Consider the following 20,375-nt stretch of genomic DNA (forward strand, 5'->3'; position numbering starts at 1 on the left):
TAGCTAGAAAAAACAGTTACAGAAAATGGAGAACATAAACCGTAAGACAATAAGTATAACTTGTAAGAACATTTTGCCCAAAACTGTACATAAAGGTATATATGAAATAAGCACTCCAGCCAAAGGACACCAGATAAAGGCAACTGTTATAATTGTGAGAGATATGGCTATTACAGCCGAATTTGTAAAAAATTAATAGCTGTTAATACGTCAAAGAAAACTATTATGAATATAAATATCTGAACCCTATTAGATTAGAGAAAAAACAAAACTAACCAGGGCTAGTAAAATCAGGAGTTGGACTTATGACATAATGAGTTCATTATTTAAGAAAAAAAGTTTAAAAATTCACAGCAAGATGTTTTACATTGTGTCAATCAATATTGCGCTACAACTACAGTTATTCAAAGTAATCTGGTAGAAAACTGCCTCAAGAGATGAAAAATGAAGGTACATTGATGTGAAGAGCAATTGAACATAGAGTACCAACAAATGGAAAATTGAAAGTCACCCTGCTGTTGAATGTCTCTATACACCTTACGATGTTTGGGCGATTGATGTCTGGGAAAAGTGTATGTGAGAAACTGTCTAAATGTGGAAATATGGATGAGATGTTGGGTTAGCTTTGAATAATTTCACAATCTATGAACTACACGAACGGTTGAATTTCCTAAGAAAATAATGAGGGCAGCCATTGCATCACCAAGAACTGAAATGCTCCTACAAGAACTTATCAGAAATAAATTTATATCTATTGAATAAGATAGAGTAAAACCGAACACCCCAAAGTTACTCAATGGACAAGTGGCTTGAAGAGTTGTCATGGATCTGAAGAATGAAATGTCATGATTAGCTTTACGAAAACGTAAATTTCAATTAAATCTGAATGCAACAATGCAAGATGTATGGCTCTAAAAGTACTACTTACGCATCGAAGAACACCATAAGTAGTTCCCTTTAAAACAAAATGTAGAAGTCTGATATCAAATCCTCACATAAGGGCAACTTACTACCCCACTTACAATAGCTGCATGACTGGACCTGTGAAGGTCTTACATGGGATAATTACCACAGATTACATGATTTGTTCATGGAATATCAAGATATCTTCTTCAAATGAACTTTATGATTTTTGGCTAAACAGATAAATTGTCCCATAAGATTGATACTCGAGATGTAGTTGCAATATCTAAATTAGCCAAACAATTTTCAGTTGCAATACAGGTTGAAACTTTAGAAAATATGGAAGCCATGAAAGACAAAGAAGAAATAGAACCAAGTACTAGTTCTTGACATTATGTATTTACCTGTGAAGAGGAGTTATTGATCCATAATGTTTTGAGTTAATTACTGAAAGATGAATGAAACCACAAAGAATAATGTTTACCTACTGCAAAGGAATTATTTTTTACTATGGATACTTTAGCTGAATCTCAAGAGTGCATGTGAGTTCACAAAGAAATTAGACAAAAGATATACTTTATTGCAGGAAATTTATTGTGTCAGTTTTTTTCTGTTAACCTTTAAATTATGCAATGCAGATGGTATATTTCAACAATTAATGGAGCGTGTTATTTCTGAAGTACCATAGAATTTGGTACTCATCAAGTTGGATAACTTAATTACAACTGAAAATAATTTTGATAATGCTTAGAATTGGCTAAGGAAACTTATGGATTAGTTGAGGAACGAGAATCTTAAATTTAATTTCAAGAAGTGTGAATTGTTCTGTCAATAAAGAGTATCTTGAGATACATAATAATCAGAGAGAGAGAGTGCCTCAAGATCCATCCTATGTTTAATCTATCTATAATTAGCTAATAATGAGGAACTTGTGTGAGGCTATTTAAAAATCTAAATATGTTTTGTTAGACTGATGAGTGTGAACAAGCACTCAATAACTTGAATGAAGAATTGAACACTACCCTTCTATTAGCATACACAAAATTTGAAGATCCACTCTTTTTAAATACAGATGTTCGTGATTTTGCTGTTGAAGAGTGTACACCTACAACAGCAGAGCAATAAATGCTGCAGAGAGGAAATATTTTAGAACTCCATAAGATATATCAAGTATTTTCGAACCCTAAGTAATTTCCATTATTTCTTATATGGGTTAAAATTTACCCTCAGGACAGATCATGCAACATTAAAACAGATGTTGAATTTTTGCAATCCAGAAGGCTAAAAAGTAAATTGTCCCAAGCAGCTTCAAGAGTACAATTTTAAAACATGCATTGCTCTGAATAGAACCATGGAAATTATTACGAATCAACCCAAAGGCCATGTATTAATGAAGAATGTAAACACTATGTAAAGAGGGAAGCACGTGATAATAAAGATGAGCAATTAAAGTACAACAAACTATAATTCTAGATGTGGCATTCACAAGTGATGATAAAAAAATAATGTGTTCTAACACTTAATTGAAAGATACTCAGACTAAAGGTACGATTTTGAAACCAATTATAGAGTAGGTTGAGGATATTGCAGAAAAATCCACGTGGCAGACAGTTGCTCCATGTGAGCCCAAAGACAAAGACGTACTTGGCACAAGGATATTTATCATGATTTGAAGGGTGCTTTTCATGTCAGTATTTAATGAGGAATCTATTTGAGTATTCATAATGAGAATTATAGCGACTATTAAATTTAATAATCGAATTGCAAAGAAATTCTTTAAGTAAGTTTATTTGTAACTTTAGCCCCCCAGTGGCTCAGCGGCAAGTCTGCGGACTTACAACGCTAAACACCGGGTTTCGATACCCGTGGTGGGCAGAGCACAGATAGCCCATTGTGTAGCTTTGTGCTTAATTCAATAACAACAACAACTTGTAACTGTAATTTAAGCATATCATAGAAAGTGAACGTAGCCTGTGGCAAACGTTATTGATTTATTATCGTTACGTGGACTGAATTCAGCAATATTTTTTAAAACTAAATAACCCATGAAAACCTGCCCAATTAAAGAATATGTTACAACAATAAAAATTGGTTATGCTTCTTTTTAGTAACTGTAGTTAATCTATGAAATGGTAATCTTATATGAGATCACTTGTGAACTTTTATTGTAATATTGCTTAACATAAAATGTCGTGAACTGAGAAAATTGAAAATTCAATACCACATCCATGTTACGGACATTTTGATTGTACACTGTTATATATATTAAATACTTTGTTGTTGTTGTTGTTTTGGAATTTCGCACAAAGCTACTCGAGGGCTATCTGTGCTAGCCGTCCCTAATTTAGCAGTGTAAGACTAGAGGGAAGGCAGCTAGTCATCACCACCCACCTTCAACTCTTGGGCTACTCTTTTACCAACAAATAGTGGGATTGACCGTCACATTATAACGCCCCCACGGCTGGGAGGGCGAGCATGTTTGGCGCGAACCCGCGACCCTCAGATTACGAAGCGCACGCCTTCACGCGCTAGGGCATGCCGGGCCTATATATTAAATACACTATCAGGTGAATTCAATTTCCCTTTTTTTTTTTTTTTTTATATGGATGATAAAACCCGAATCCTTGTGGCTTACATTTTGTCCTTTAAAGTCTTCTTTTGATGTAGTTAGGAGTGTAGGTAGTGTCTTTTATTTCTTTTTTATCTATGTACTTTTTATCCCAAATAAATTATTGTCAAAGAAATATTAACATTTATTTTTCTTTCTGTGGCATTGTGACCAATGTGGTACGTGCGACATGTCTCAGTGATATTATGCATAGTTAATATCCCAGGATACTTTGCGCTTATGTCAGTCATTGACTAGTTGGCGGTTTAAAGAGAATGATCACATATTTGAAATTATTGGAAGTATGATTTATTGATTTTTCTCTAATAAAACTGTTCACAGTTTATAGGTTTGTTTCATATATTGAAAATAGTTAGGTAATATCAAACTTCCTAAATTCATGATTGAGGATATTCGAAAGCTGTGTTAGGCTTAATAAAAGGATTACAAAATGTAGGCTTAGCAAGCATTAAGATACAATGAAAAGTGTACAGGTTGTAACTTGTAGTAAGTATTAGTATACTGTATCAGGGTATAATCATAAGAAGGGTAGTAGATCTTCAATAAAAATCTGTTTCTAGTAGAAATATCAATATTTATTATTAATACAAATATTAATAGTAGCTTTGACAGTTTACACTTAGTATTGTTCAACCTATATTGTGTAATTGTTTTCTGAATTTTGAAGTTGATTTTGATAATCACATCATTATTGATTTTTACAATTTTGTTTTAAAGATACCAAACAAAATTGTAGTTTTTAGCCATATTAAAACATAAAAGTAACAAATGTGTATGCTTAGCATTATTCTGTAGCATTACAAAAATATCTCTCTATGGGAGATTCTGCACTTTTACTTTTAGAAGATGTTTGCAAGTTTTTAAACCTTGAATATACATATGCTTAGACCTAGGTGAGGTGTTTCAAAAAATTTCAAAATTTTCAATACTGGTTTTTGTTCAACAGTTTAAAATATGTGTTAGTATGTCAAAAGGATAACTTAGTTTGAAAAATTTTGAAAATGTAAAACCTGCTTCAAAATATTTTTTAAAATTCTATTTTTTTGTGACTAATTGAAGCAACTCTTAAAAAGTCAAACACATTGGGTGCAGTGGTGAACTCTGGATAGAATTTGAAACAAGTTTAACGACTATAGGCAGAGAATCCTTTCTCTTTGAGCATAATATCTCCTCCAAATATTATATATTAATCCTAATGCTAGTAGCATGAAACTGAATTCAGTTGGCATATACTTAGCTGATAAAGATTTTGTTTTTACTTTTTTCAAGTCATGGATTATTTTCTTTAAACTACACCACCTCAACGTGAAATGAGAGAGATTACTGAATAATAATAATAAAACCATTTTTACATTTGTCACTCTTTTATTTTGCCTAGTTCATCTCTGCACGAATGTCGATCTATGTTATTTATTTCAACTCTTTCTATGCACGTCACTGTTAAACATAACAAGCTTTCTAGTGTCATGAAATCTATGTGGTAATGTGTAAAATATGAATATCTTGAGCTGCAAATGATTTTGCTGTGCGAGTTGCTTTTCCTTCAAAGGCATAATTGAAGTGGCCTGGTTTGATGTGATCCACTAAAATATGGAAATTTAATTTTAAAAAATGCTGGAGTGAAAAAAGAACCTATGTCTAATTTGACTTTCAATACATCTGAGAGTCATCATTGAGTTGCACTTTAAAAAATTGGTTCAGCATAGCCAGGTGGTTAGCATGCTTAACTCACAGTCTGAGGATAAAGGGTTTGAATACCCGTCCTAATAAACATGCTCACCTTTCCAGCTTGGGGGGGCATTAATAAGTGAGTCAACCTCACTATTTGTTGGTAAAAGAGTAATCCAAAAGTTAGCAGTTGGTTGTGACAACTAACTGTCTTTTTCAAGTCTTTCACTATTAAATTTGAAACATTGAATGCAGATTGCCCTCATGCATCTTTGTTCAAAATTCAAACCAAACAAAAGAATTTGACATGATGAATTAGGAACTAAGTTAAACTTAATTTTAAAACATCTGAATAAAACAATACAAAATGAGTGTGCCTGCTTGTTGTTTCTATGATAGTGCCTGCAGTTTAAGCAGAAGCATAATTTTGGCTTTTATATTTTTGCTCAAGTATTTCTGTATGAATACCTTTATTTTTGTATTGTCTTAAGCAAAGGATCTAGATGGTTTTAGCTTCATACATGTTTTTTAAAATCCTAATCATAGATAAAAATCATATTTTTGTTTTAGCTACATTGGTCAGCAAATTAGACTAGTGATTTTACATTCCATTTAGTTTTACTTTGGCACAACATCCAAGTGTTTGTCATAATGTGTTTCAAATAACTTAAATTTTTTAAGTTATCGATTAAATGAAGATGTTAAGTTAGAATTGATGGAAATTATAATTTGGAATGGCTTATTTAAATAACTTGTGATTTCACACAATAAAATTAAGCTTGATAGATGTTACACCTGTTAATAATAAATAAAGCTAAGTATTAAGTATAGAAATGTATGTAGGCTAAGAAATTGGTATTTAGCATTATTTGACTGGTATGAGACTATATATTATGAGTTTTAGTAATTTTGAGTCAGGTCAGTGAAGTTCTTTTTGTGTATATTAAAAGTATGAAGGAATAGTAAATATATAATTACTATCCAGATTTTCTTGGTTCAGTCTTTAAGGTATAAAATATTTTATAAATAATTAAGATACAGTAAAGGACCTACAAGAGAAATTGAAATACACATCTCACACTTTGTATTTTAGTAAATCATCCATTACCTGCTTAAACTTGTAAAATGTTGGCTTCAAGTAGTGCTAACAGCAATTCTATAAGCTAATTACCTTGTTAGAAAATTAACTATCTTAACTGGAAACCAGCTTCATTTTTGTTTATAAATACCAAACTTGTGTTATGTTGTATTCAGAATAGTAGTACAAATATATCAAAGGCTTTTGTTTAGTTGAGCTAGATTCAATTCCCATGTGTAAGAGTATCCAAAACAGTTTTAAGGGATCATAGTGTTTTTTAAAAAAATGGTCACATGATAAACAGTGATTTATAATTTTTTAAATGACAGTGCCCTTTTAAGTACATCCATCATATCTGTGTGTGTGTGTGTGTGTGTATATATATATATATATATATATATGAGAAAAATAATAGTTGTATATTAACATGCCTTTCAAATGAAAATTCTCAAGAAACTACCATATAATTATTTGAAATGCTTACACCAGTTAGTGGGTAGTACAAAGTGGTAATACAAAGTAAGTAGACCAAGTTCAGGTTAAATTAGGAAAGTGTTGTAGAGAGCATGCAACATTTGCATTTCAGTTTTGTAATATCCTGCAACTGTTACAAGTAGCCAAAAGCAGCAATGTAGCAAGGACCACAATACTATACTTGGATTCTTTTGTCCTCTGCACAGCTTCACTGTATTTGACAGTGGCTGGTATTACTGGTCCATTGGTGAGAATGTTAATCAATGGGTGTGACATTGTAGGATTGCTTTATCCTAGTCATACAAGTCAGTCAATTTGACTGACCTCATAATCATCAAGTAACAGTGAAACTGTACTAACACTGAATGTAATAAGTGTATCTTTAGGAATTTGAAAATTTACTGACTACAAGCATGTTGAGTAAAAAAATTGGAAGTTTTAATAGTGTTTTTTACTGATGATTTGTCTGTGAGTTTATGAAACTTTTGAGTCAGTCTTGAGTGAAAGGTGTATTCTCATACTAAAATAAAAATGTAATAGTTTTCTTATTTGCATAAACTCAACCCTTCTTGATAAATATCAAGTGTTTGTTGTTAAAATTTCATTTTCTGTATTTGCACTTATTTATCACAACAGCTTTAGCATTTTAATCTCTTGACATCAGTTGCATTTTAGTTTTATTACTTTCACTGTACTTTGAACTGCATTTAGTACTGTAATAACCAGTATATTCCAGAGGGAGATTAGCTTAAAGTATCTCGTTACATCACATTTCATCACTGAGGAATGTTCATTAGAAATTTTTCTTATCTAACCTAATAAATTTTTACATTTTATTTACTTTTGTTTAAAGAAAAAAATGTAGGCATATACTTAATGAGTAGAAAAAATAAACAAGAAATGTAACACTTTAGCTTTGAGTCTTTTTTGCACATTCGTGTATGATTTCCAAAATATATTTAATGTGGCTTTAGGATCAATTATGCAAGAATACTCTGAAATTGCTATAATTTACCTGATCTATGAATAGGTAAAACAAGATTCCTTATTGCTTGGAGCATGTTTAGTTGCATTGTCAGAGAATTATAGACATCTTAAAAGACTGAAAATGTGGGAGGGGCATGTAATGTGGGTTTAACATATAATATGGTATTTCAGTAAAGCAAGAAGACTGATATTTTAGTCTTGTGAATATTTATAGTTTGTGTTTAATTTGTTAACCTAAATATCTTATAAGGCAAGTGAAAAAAAAATCTTTTAATCAGAGCACTATTGTATCACGTGACTCGTAGTTTGAAATTTTTCAAACATTTTTGGAAATTAATGAGTTAGAACTTATTTAATATTTAAACCTTAACTACATTTTGATGTAAAGTCTATTAACATACACTGATAACAAAGTAACTTAAATTTTGATTGGAACTTATTAAAGTTGTGAAGTACACTTTGAGTTTCCCATGTGTACAGGTTTATTATTTTAATGTGGGGTTCTGTAATTAAAGAAGAATGTAAAAACCTTTTGAAGTTGATTGATCTGCATATGATCATAATGCTTGACATAAATTGTATTACTAGTAAAGCAATCATAACCAAGATTACAGCAGAAATAAGTTTTTCTGCTTGAGAAAGTAGTGTTTGTGAAAATTATTGAATGTTTGAAATCCATGTGTACTTCTGTTAAGGTTTTAGCAGACAATTCTGTGTCAAGTATACTTGTTTTGTCATAACCAGCAAGGGCATGTAAAGCTTGTAGAAGTATAACAGGTTCTGCACCCATGAGAAATGGGTGCCGATGAGCAAGAATTATCCATGCAGACTTCAATTCCACACATAAACAAGGGTTCCCAAAGTCCAGAATGTTGAAGCATTTCTTGGTAATGGAAGATAGCAAAGATGACATCATTGTTTGATGATGCTGGGAAAATCCCCTCTATTTAATATTCAGCAGTACATTATGAGTATGAAGCACCTGATTATCAGCTTCTTTGTTGCTGGATTACAGAAGAAAGTCATTATCTCAGGCACCACATACTAGCCTGATACATTTAGAAGGTTCATCACTATGTGTGTGACTAAAATAGTAGCATACAGGAAATAAACTGAAACATTCTTTTTAACAGTGAAGTGAAGTTTTGGAAGACCACTCTGTTGGCAATAGGAACCCAAAAAGTATCCATGCTGACAGGAAATGTAGTATTAGTTCCCTTTGGAAGACCACTCTGTTGGCAATAGGAGCCCAAAAAGTATCCATGCTGACAGGAAATGTAGTACTAGTTCCCTTTGGAAGACCACTCTGTTGGCAATAGGAGCCCAAAAAGTATCCATGCTGACAGGAAATGTAGTACTAGTCCCTTGATCTTATTGGGATCAGCTTGAATCCTTTGATGCATTTCCAAAAACTTGACACTATATGTCTTCTCCTGCTCAAAGATTGTCAATTTGTAAATATTTAATTGATATGCATGGGAAAGTTTCCCATCAGTGAAGTTATAGAAAAGTTTCCAATCAGTGAGGTTATAGAAAAGTTGTGGACCATTGTGGCATCATTTGACCAACTAGTTTTGTTGCTCTTGCTTTCCAGTAATTGCATCATGTGTTAAAAGTAGTATTTAAGAGTTAAGTACCTTTTTTTACTTGTAGTCAGTATGTCTGTAAACAAACCATAAAAGTCTGTCAGCTTTATTACTAACAGAGCATTGCTTAAGTGGTTTTAGTATGTTACTGTCATTTCTAACACTGAAAGAATTAGCCATTGAATAAAAATGGATGATTTGTAAGGTCAGTGACAAAAAAAAATGTTCATATTAAAGTAGTATCTTATTGATTCACACAGAAGATAAATTTTTGGACACAATGCCAGTAAACAGATCAATAGAAGATATGCTGTTGTTTAGAAAAGTTTTTTTTACATGTGCAAATAAAATGATCATAAAAAATCATTTTAGCATATTTAATCAATTTTAAAAGCATTCCATGTATATTATGATTCTACCTGAATGGACTTTTTCACAAAATCTCTTGAAGCAAAGCAGAAAGGAGTCTATAAAAGGAACAGATTCACAAATTTCTTCATTTATAATGTCAATCAATTGTTTTGATTGTTTCAGTTTTTAAAAGCACATATACGTACAGTACTTCATAACATATCAGTATATTTAAACAATACAAATAGGTCAGAGGTGAAGAAACCTGTGTCAACATTATGAGATAAAATAATGTAGTACTGTTACTATAAGTGTGGATTCAAACCATTTATGAAGCATTTTCACAAAACTTGTAGCTTTTTTTTTATTCTGTAATGTATGAAAGACTTCAATTCACCTGTGGTGTTATTTAGGTCACTGAATAATCACATTTTTATTACACATCTGTTTTTTGTTTGTTTTTAGGGATAGTAAATTCTCTGTGTGTGACTTAAACAAGGGTAATATGCACATTTGTGGTGTATATATAATTACAATTCTAAAAAATACATTTTTAATACTTTACATTTATTAATTCATTTAATTTTTCAGTTTACTTTTGCTAAAGGTTGAAAGTTATTAAATTTTCAATGTTCTTTTAATTATTGTTGCATAAAGTAGTTAGAGGAAAGATATTTCAGTTTTCCAACCTGAGTTTATTAAAACCTGGATTTAGACTTGCATATATATTTGTGAGCTTTATTCCATGTTCCTAGGTTAGAAAATAGAACTGTATTTAAACCTCACAGAAATCTAATTAAAATATTTGATTTACTGATACAAACAAAATCATGTATCTTTCATTGAAAAACTATTGTAGTTTTGTACTTAAATAAATCCTAAATAGTTTTCACTTCTCCTGATTGTATTCTGTTGTGACAACATTTTTTTTGTTAACCCATTCGGCATGGTTGGCGACCACAGTCGACTTGAAGGCTCAGCGCGGCAGCCGATCTTTCTTTATTACCGTTATCCTTATGTATTGAATTTAACATATATAGTATTGGGTACAATCACTGAATATTTCAGGGACTTTTGTTGAGTTATTGCCGAGATATCATGCTTTTAATACTGATACCATAATTAGTTGAATTATCAAACATATATATTCAGCCCCATGCCAAACATTAAAAGTTGTTCAGTGCCAAAAGGGTTAAAGAAACAGCAAAGAATGATTATTTTAAAAAGGTTTAGTAGATGAGAAAGAAACAGGAACAGTTCTTAAAGGAGGGTTTAATATTACAAAATAGAATGAATTTTTGAAATTCTTAAATTTTAGTATTACAATAAAGTGCTGTTTTTACTCTGAACATTTAACCAGCACAAATTTAAAAATATCAACATTACAGGCAACAAGGAAACACTTGTATGCTGTCGTTATATACCCATTCCTATGAAGAAAAAAAATGTATATTTTTGGTTGTTCTGAGAAGTTGAAATGCAAACAAGCCAGATAGATGAGCTTTTAATATGTCTTAATTGTTTGTGTAGTATTTAATAATTTAAAGATTTATTATACCTCACACAAATATTTTTCAAAATACCATATTTTCCTAAATTTGGTTAGAAGTAGTAAACTTGTGTATGAGTTGATGTGACAATTAGTGCATTTTTTTAAAAAATAGATTTGAAGCAGCTAGTGTTGAGTAACACTGTCCAACCTGTTTAACTATGATGCAAGCATTGAGACCCAGGGACTCGCATCGAGGAAGTTTAGGAGCATACCAACTCCAAGAAGAAGAAGATGATTCTCAGCAACTTGCATCTACAGCATTACAGGGAATCTCTCGAACAGCTGCAACACAGCAGCAGCGATTTTTTCACATGCCCAGATTTCAGACAAATTTTCAGAAGCAACAGAACTATTTCAATGTTCAACAGTTCAAACAACATCTCCAACAGATGCAAGGAATTGAGTTTGATGGTAAAAGACTTCGAAAAGCTGTTGCCAGAAAGACTGTAGATTATAACAGCTCTATTCTACAAGCAGTAGAGGTGAGTTGAAATGCAGATTTAAAGATATTTCTGTAGCAAAATGTTTTCTGCAGTGAATCATGGTGAGCGATAAAGTATTTCTCATGTTTTTTATAATGTTGAGTTTGATTATGTTTTGTCTGGAATTTAGGTGTCAGTAGATGTTATACTTTAATGAATACAATAAGGATAAGATTTGAATGGCTTTTGACAGATATCAGCTGTTTCTAATACTAAATTACCCATTCACCAAATTCATTCATGGCTAATGAGAATGATGTTAATGTAATGGAGCTAGAAACAAGATACTAATATTAGTGGATTTGTCTATAGATTGATTTGATCTGTATGATAAACTGCCTCCTTTTAACTGGCTGGTTAATAAATGAAACATTTTAACACTCTTAAAACATCTTTTGAAGCTGAAGATAACCAGACTCCTTAAAGTACATCATCAGTCAATCAAAAAGGATCAACATGGAAGTACTATAGAGTTCCAAATAATTATGTGTGTACAGTTATTTATTGTCAGGTGCTTTTCCACTCTGTATGTTACTTATTTGGGAATTTAAGGTTATCTGTCAGGATTGCTTACTTGAAAGACAGCTTCCTCGATTCTGTGGCTAACCTGCAAGTGGGTATCACTCATGGTCATTGTGAGTCAAGCAATTGTGTGCTAGGCCATCTAAATTTAAGAACTCTGTGACCTGTTGAGAACTGTTGAAAAGCAGTGTATAGACTTAGGCCTATTTGAAACTCAGATTAGAAGCATTTCCATTTAATGTAAGGGAAATTGGTAGATTACTAGTCCATAACCAGCCAGTTTGCTTAGATGGGTGATCAAATTAACATTACAACATATTTATATATGTAAAAATGGCTGGTGTGGGTAGAGAAAACTGTGTAGAGGAGTGAACGTTTCAACCTTCTTCGGTCATCATCAGGTTCACAAAGAAAGAAAGATGTAACTGACTGATAGCTGACCACATGTTTGAAGACAGTTGTGTAACTGAGTGTATGAATGTAGAAGGCATGCTTAGATGTTGGATATATTTATTAGTATAGGTGTAAAGGTGTTCCTTTGTATTGGTTTATTTTGGGCTTGAGTTGTTGTGTAAGTAAGGCTTCTTTAATTTTGCAATACAAAGGAACACCTTAATAGCTATATTAATAAATATAATCAAACATCTAAGCACGCCTTCTACATTCCTACACTTAATTACACAACCGTTTTCAAACGTGGTCAGCTATCAGTCAGTTACCTCTTTCTTTCATTGTGAACCTGGTGATGACCAAAGAAGGTTGAAACATTGTTCACTCCCCTACACAGAGTTTTCTCTACCCATACCAGACGTTTTTACATATATTTTTCTCTATAAGTGGGTTTTCTCCTCATCACGGATTACAGCACATCTATTTTATTACCAATGAAGATGCAGTTAAAAAACAATTTGTGCACACTCTTAACTTCATTGTCTTTCGATAAACAACTGTACCATTACTGGAAATTTGCAATTTGTTCACCTCATACTATTATTGAGGATCTTACTATCATTAAGGTGGATGGCAAAAAATTTCGTGTGCATTTCATACATTTATTTGTAGTGACATAGAATAGACATTTTTTTTTCATCAGATGCTGCTGCAAATAAATTATTGCAAACATTAAATTTCACAGATTCCAAAATTATTTTCTATCTTATAAGTAATATTACCATTTTGAATCAATCTATAGAATCTAACAGTGGTTGTCCATGTGTTCTAAGACACATGCCTACAGGTTTGCATTATCTTTTGTGAGTTATTTTCAAATGCTAAACGACTGTTTATTTACATAAAATGAAAGAAATACCACAATTTTATGAAAATATGCATTTTACATCGTGAAAATCTGATTACATGGAATTTCATAACCATTTGGCTTGAATCTGATAACTGATAAAATGGAAAAATTCTGAACCAAAGGGTATTGAACATATTGTTAAATAATTTTAAGAGGTGCAAACCTCATATTTTGTACGCTTGAATACATGTATGAATCACTTGAATGTTGTCAATATTCATGAGTGCCAGAAAACAAGATGAAACTCATGCCAAATTAAGTTTACTGATGAATTTAAAAATTGTTTTGGGCAACATCCCTTCATCTAATTTGCATTGAGAATAATAAACTAGCCTTTAGAAGAGTGAGGGTACACTTATGATTTGAAACATTGATTTGCTTGTTTTTAATAAATATTTGTTTTACGTGATTATTATTTGGTGTTTGTATAGGTTAAATTGTTGTTTATAAATTCTAACATTTATGAATAAAGCACTTGTGTCTGTACATGTGATGAATGATATCACTGAATATTTGTTTGCATTAGGATAAAAATAGTCTTAGCCATATGGGTAATTTAATAGCCACAAATGCACTAATTATTCAGTACTTAATGTACATTTATTATTTTATTGCATCTGTTATGCTTACGTCAGTAATGATGTAATTTCAGTGGCTATGAATATGGCATTAATGTTATGCAAGTGTAGATAAATAGGCATTTTCAATATCTTCCGATGTTTTGAGCCTAGTACTGTAGTTGAACAATGAACTATAGAATGTCTTAATGTTGAATTATCATGGGAACTATTAAGTGTATCAGTCATTAAACCTGGTGTGATATTCAAAATATCATAATGTATCCATAAGTAGTTTATTTAATAATGGAATATTTCTAGTTTTTTTAAAAAGGTTGAGGCTGTTAAATGTTAGAAAAAAGTTAATTTTAATTATTTCATTTGGTTTTATCAGGAAAGCAAATTAGGTAATATTAAGTAAAATCAGCACTTGAAAGGTTTTTGAGACATTTATGTACAAAACAAACCATTTTAAGCCTAAAGAAGGATGCTTGCCCATAACATATAAAGTTTTGTAATTATTATGCATGTCCAAAAAAACTGTGTGTGTATGGTGACAGGTTGTACAACCATGTGATGCTTCTGCTAGTTTGGAATGTATCATTATAAAAAATGTGACATACTCTAATTTAAAAGTACAGTTGATGCATTATTTTTTGTTTTTTTTTACAAACAGGTGATTAATTTCATACAGTGATCTGGTAAAGGCCTAAAAATACTTTGTGAATCACTGCTAAATAATTTTAAGCTTCTTGATACTTGCCCATAAAAATAATCTCATAGTAATTCTGGAATGAATTCTTCACTCTTATTAACAGTTAAATACAATGCTTATACCTGAGTTATTTCCCATCATTTAAACAATGTGTGGAAAATGAAAGATAAGACAAATTGTACTAGTTATGGGTTGTCTGATTTTATGATGTTGTTATTTTGTATTATTTTATGCAATAATTAATCAAAAATTTAATGAAATAGTACAATTAATATAAAGTAGGGTCAGTATCATCAACAGTTGACTGAAAAAACAAACAAACCACGTAACATTCTTCATATTGGTAGTATAAAACTAAAATGTAACAATTAGAAACTTTTGAGGTTTGGGGAAGTTAAAGAAACAATTTTTTACAAGGTATTCTCACTAATTGCCCATGCATTATCTAATTTGATAGGGTAACATGCTCCACTTTCACCTGTTGATTTTCAAGTTTTATGGCAAGAATATTAATTTATACACAGTTAAAAGGGAAGAAAAACAATTTAAGTATGAACAGATGTATGCAGTTATAAGATTAAAGCTGTTTAGGAATAAGCAAGTATAGTTTCATGTTACTATTTGAAGTAATTCTACAAAGAAAAAAATTGTAATTTTTTTCAGTTAAAATTTAAAAAGTGTTTTGTGGTAGTTACCGACCTTGTGTATGAAATTATGGTAGAAACCATAACAGGTAATATATTAAGATTTACTGAAAAGTAATGTTTATAATTGTTTAAAAGGTTTTGGGTATCACACAAATAAAAATTGAAAATTTTCAGATAAGCATTTTTAATCTTAGCATGAAAATCATTTTGCACTTGGATTAGTTAAACATAACTTCTTGATTCACAAATAAATATGTATTCAAGGTACTTAAATTTTAAAATCTAATATTTTTATTTATAAAAGCTGTAATGCTTACTGAAAGTCTACCAAGTATCGTTGAGATATTGTATTAAAAATTATAGTACGGAAACTTGTACAAAATGGTTACAAGCTTGGTTTATTTGACCGAGTCCACATGTAAAGAGTAGTAAATATTCCTACAACCAGAAATTGGTTAGTGTTAAGTCAGGTGAGCAAGGTGACTGTTCAAGAGGAAAGTAACATGAAGTTAATCTTCCTTGAAATCTGCTTCAGTAAGACATATTTCACATAGTTATGTGTATCTGGAGAGGCACTGTCTTTTGTGAAATCCATAGTGTGTACCACGTGAAATTGAATTAATTATGAGCATGACATGGTGTCATGGGGTTTGTATTCCACGTGCTGATGGTTCTTCAAAAACAAAGTCATCAGTGAAACCACATGACACTTTATTATCATGGAGGTGTGTAGGAAGTGTTACGTGTGAATTAGCTTCCACCAGATAGTACAGTTTCACATGTTAACACTTCCAAAAGGGTGAAGTGTTTCGTCAGTCCGTAAGATTCTACAGGTTATTGGTCAGTGCCAAGAACAGTGCAAAAAAATCATGTCACATTAAATCCATAACTCTTTCACTTCTTGAACATGATGTAGCTCATAAAGAAACATTTGGGTAGTTTATTGAAGAGCCTCATGAACAGCTGAAACTGGAAAATTCAGACTGAATGACAGTATGCACTGAACCACCCACTTGCACTTGTTTTGCAACAGCTTGGCTTTTCTCATTAGGTATCAGTAGTCTGCATGTACATGGCCTATCACAAGTGCAACCTGTCTCATTAAATATGTTGATGAACTGATTCATAACAGTGCTGAAACAAGGCCCTTTGCAGATGGCATGCAGTTAATAGCATTGCATTGTAAATGAATGGTGTAAGTAACATTGCATTTGTTGCTTAGGGGACATCAGCTTTGCCATTTGGTAAGTACTCATTTAAAAATGAAAATACAAATTTAACAGAATTCAAAGTTTTGCAGATACAAATGATGTATACGTAAGCTATAGGATAGAGCTGGACTGTTTATATAATTATTACCTGTGAGCACCAGTTAATCACGTAATGTAATCAATAGTTATTGTTTGATTATTTCAATGGTGCACTATCATAGAAATAATCAAAAGTAATGTATCCAGTTAATTAAAATTGCATTTAATTATTTTATAATGAAAATCCTCTAAGTGAAACTAATTCCAATTACTGTTTATTAATCCAGCAGCTGACTAATCATAACAAAAATGTAACTTTTCAAGATTAGTTTACCCATTAATTTCTCACTGTATAAATAAAATTTCATTTTTTTGCTGTTAAATACAAATATATATAATGGGCTAATTCTGCTGTATCCACTGTAGATATTAAAACCCAAATTTAACATACGTTTGTTTTTACTTAAAGTTTGTTCAACTTTGAATTTGCATGGTCTAATGATTTGAGAATCTTGAGTTCAAATTTCATGTGTGATTTTATTTTTATTTGACATTTATTTAAAACTTATAATTCAGTTAGCCTGTTGGGTGATTGGTAAACCTTAGTTTTTGTGCTTCAAAGTTTTTTTGTTTGTTTTTTTCTATTCATTCACTTGTGCCCACTTTGAATTATCTCTTATTTTTAGACATTTCTTTGAAGTTTGAACACTTCAGTTGTATACTTGATTGATTTCTTTCTGACTGACAGCCTATTATGAACTTTTGTTTCCATTCCAAAGCAATCCAAATGTAACACAGATTTTGTTCCTGGATAGTATGTGTTATTTCTTATTTGCTTATGTTGTAAAAGTACACAAAATGGCCTTTATTCCCTTCAAACTTTGCTTTTGTGACCTGGATAATGAAATTTAGAAATTAACCTATTTTCTGTGAAAAAACAGGCAAATTTGCACATTTTCATGTACATAAGATCTGAATAAAACAACATATGAATCAAGATTTACATGTATTTATGCTGAAGTTAAACAAAAATGAACAAAAATGTTCAGAAGTGAGCAGTTTTTCGAGATTTTCGACTGCAATGCAAATCACTTTCACGTATCAGCCCCCAAATATAGTCTCCCATCATGTTTTTGTTATATGCTCCCGGGTTACAAAAGAAAAGTTTAAAGAGAAAAATAGGTCTTTTCTATTTACTTTAGGCGTAAGCAATTGGGAAATAACACTTTCTGTCCAGGAACATGAAAAAGTAAAAATTTTGTTACATAGTGTTATTTTCAAATGAAAAGGTATAACCTCATAACTAGATGTGTTTTGCTTACACAGTGTTATTTTCAAATTAAAAGGTATAACCTCATAACTAGATGTGTTTTGCTTACATAGTGTTATTTTCAAATGAAAAGGTATAACCTCATAACTAGATGTGTTTTGCTTACACAGTGTTATTTTCAAATGAAAAGGTATAACCTCATAACTAGATGTGTTTTGCTTACATAGTGTTATTTTCAAATGAAAAGGTATAACCTCATAACTAGATGTGTTTTGCTTACATAGTGTTATTTTCAAAAAAGGTATAACCTCATAACTAGATGTGTTTTGCTTACATAGTGTTATTTTCAAATGAAAAGGTATAACCTCATAACTAGATGTGTTTTGCTTACATAGTGTTATTTTCAAATGAAAAGGTATAACCTCATAACTAGATGTGTTTTGCTTGTTTCCATGCTATTAAAACTAATTTTCTTCTATTTCTCGGTTGCACTTGAATAAAGTTATGTTGTGGTTTGATGTAACTAGTGGCTGTTATCCATTATGATAAAAGATCTTACTTTCTTAGTATTACAGAGCTTTATTGTACAGTAGAATTAATTGATATATTTTATAAATCAATATACATTAAATGAATTTTTTTGTGAAATTTTGGTATTTTCTGGTGTGTATCACTTGGTTTACAATATTTTCATGTATGTACACCACATATCTGTAATAAAAGTGGGCCTTTCTTTCACACTGGGCAGCTGAGTAACTAACTTACCATTTAATGAATCAGGCCTTTATATAATTTTGGGTCCAGTTTGGTAGCTATTTCAAGAGACTATATGTATGTCAGTGCTTCACAGTTCTTTTTGCTGTTGCATTTCTGGCATTGTTAAAGAGAATGTGTTTCAGAAAGTTCATTAGAGAACTTGCATTTTTTTCAGTAACATTTGGTTCCTAAGTTTCATACTTGAAAGTAGCTACATTTTGTGGTGATCAAGAAATGTAAAAAAAAATATATATATAAAAAATAATTAAAAAAAATTAGTTCAGTTACCATCAGTGCAGATGAGAAATGTCAAATGACAAGATAGAATAGATTATTATTATTAGTTGTACATTGAACAAACCAGATTTGTATATTTGGCTTAGAAAGGGTATGTTTGACTGTAATTACGTTTAGATCTCATGTACTAAATATGTAAATATCATGCATAAGTTATGCGGATGAAAATTTATAGTGTAATGTGGTGTTTTGATAATTTTACTTGCTTTAAATTAGTTTTCATAGACAGTTGAATTTTGTGATTTTTAACTGTTATAATGACAGTATAAAACATTTAGATTTTTTTGCAATAAGTTTTCCAAGAGCATTGTAATTGTTGGATATAATTTTAGGGAGTATTTCACACTAAGTATTAGTAAAAAGTCTAATTGCTATTCTGACTTCTAGGCTCGAGTGTGGCAGAGAGACTTCAGAGACAGAAGAGCTATACAACCAGATGTAGGGTATTATACAGAGGTGAGAGTTTGCATTTTGTTATGATGGATTTTCAACCAAGTGAAATAAATTGTGCAGATGTTCATCGGTTTACGTTCTGACACAGTCTTTAGCTCTTCTCACATAACACTATCAATATCTTCATTCGTACTGCACTCTAAGCATTGCTGAAAACATTTTCATATTTAGTGCACCAGTCTTTATCTCAACAATTTCCTACAACTGTTAAATGTCTGCATAGCATGTGAATAAATCTCCACCAGTGGTGGTGTTCCATCTGTGTTGGTGTGGCTAACTCCCTTCTCTCTTCTCACTTTCTCAATCAGCACAGCATTATTAAGTTGTGTATTTTTTCATGTGTGACTCCTGTTTATGATTGTGCTTCCTTATTGTTTCATTTTTTTCACAGTTTTATTTTACTGAATGTGAATTTACTGTTACAAGAATTTTTTTGCGTTTGTTTCTTGTTACTGAATTATAAAAGGTCGTGGTACACATTTGTGATTCAGTGCATCAGCTATGGAAATATATGTCACTGTTGAAAATGTTACTGGTATAAGTTCCCAGGAATCAGAAGTTGGTTTCAGTTGCAGGAACCTAGATTTATATGTTGGTTGAGTTATGATTTCTGCTTATGATACCACTTACAGAAATTGTTCTATTATTACAGCTCAGGCAGTGCCACAACCCTGAAATGCCAGATCCAGTTAGTTGTAGTTTTTGCTTTCACATTAGTTTTGGTAGTTTGCTTGACTGTTAACTTCCTCTTCATAATTTCAGTTGTTTGATGTATCACATACTGTCTACTTAAGGTTGGAGTTGATGAATATATGTAACAGTGTACACATACTATGGCACCTTTGTTTATGTTACACTATATATTTTTTTATCTGTTTGGATTCTCAGCTTTCTAATG

General features: G+C 31.3%; 1 protein-coding gene across 5 annotated transcripts in view; it reads left to right on the forward strand.

Annotated features, from left to right (window-relative positions):
- Positions 1 to 3,700: 3,700 nt before the first annotated feature.
- Wdr33 (WD repeat domain 33) overlaps positions 3,701 to 20,375 on the forward strand; it is a 54,685-nt gene continuing 38,010 nt past the window's right edge. For 2 of the 5 annotated variants that reach the window (XM_076459146.1, XM_076459149.1), the window contains exons 1-3: positions 3,701 to 3,813; positions 11,341 to 11,710; positions 19,412 to 19,480. In XM_076459146.1, coding sequence (XP_076315261.1) covers positions 11,387 to 11,710; positions 19,412 to 19,480 — 393 coding nt within the window. In that variant the 5' untranslated portion in view covers positions 3,701 to 3,813; positions 11,341 to 11,386. Of the gene's footprint in view, positions 4,019 to 11,340; positions 11,711 to 19,411; positions 19,481 to 20,375 lie in introns of all 5 variants that reach the window. The other 3 variants (XM_076459147.1, XM_076459151.1, XM_076459148.1) reach the window with 2 other exon arrangements.

Source organism: Tachypleus tridentatus, chromosome 10 (assembly GCF_004210375.1).
Source record: "Tachypleus tridentatus isolate NWPU-2018 chromosome 10, ASM421037v1, whole genome shotgun sequence".
In the NCBI taxonomy this organism is placed as follows: domain Eukaryota; kingdom Metazoa; phylum Arthropoda; class Merostomata; order Xiphosura; family Limulidae; genus Tachypleus; species Tachypleus tridentatus.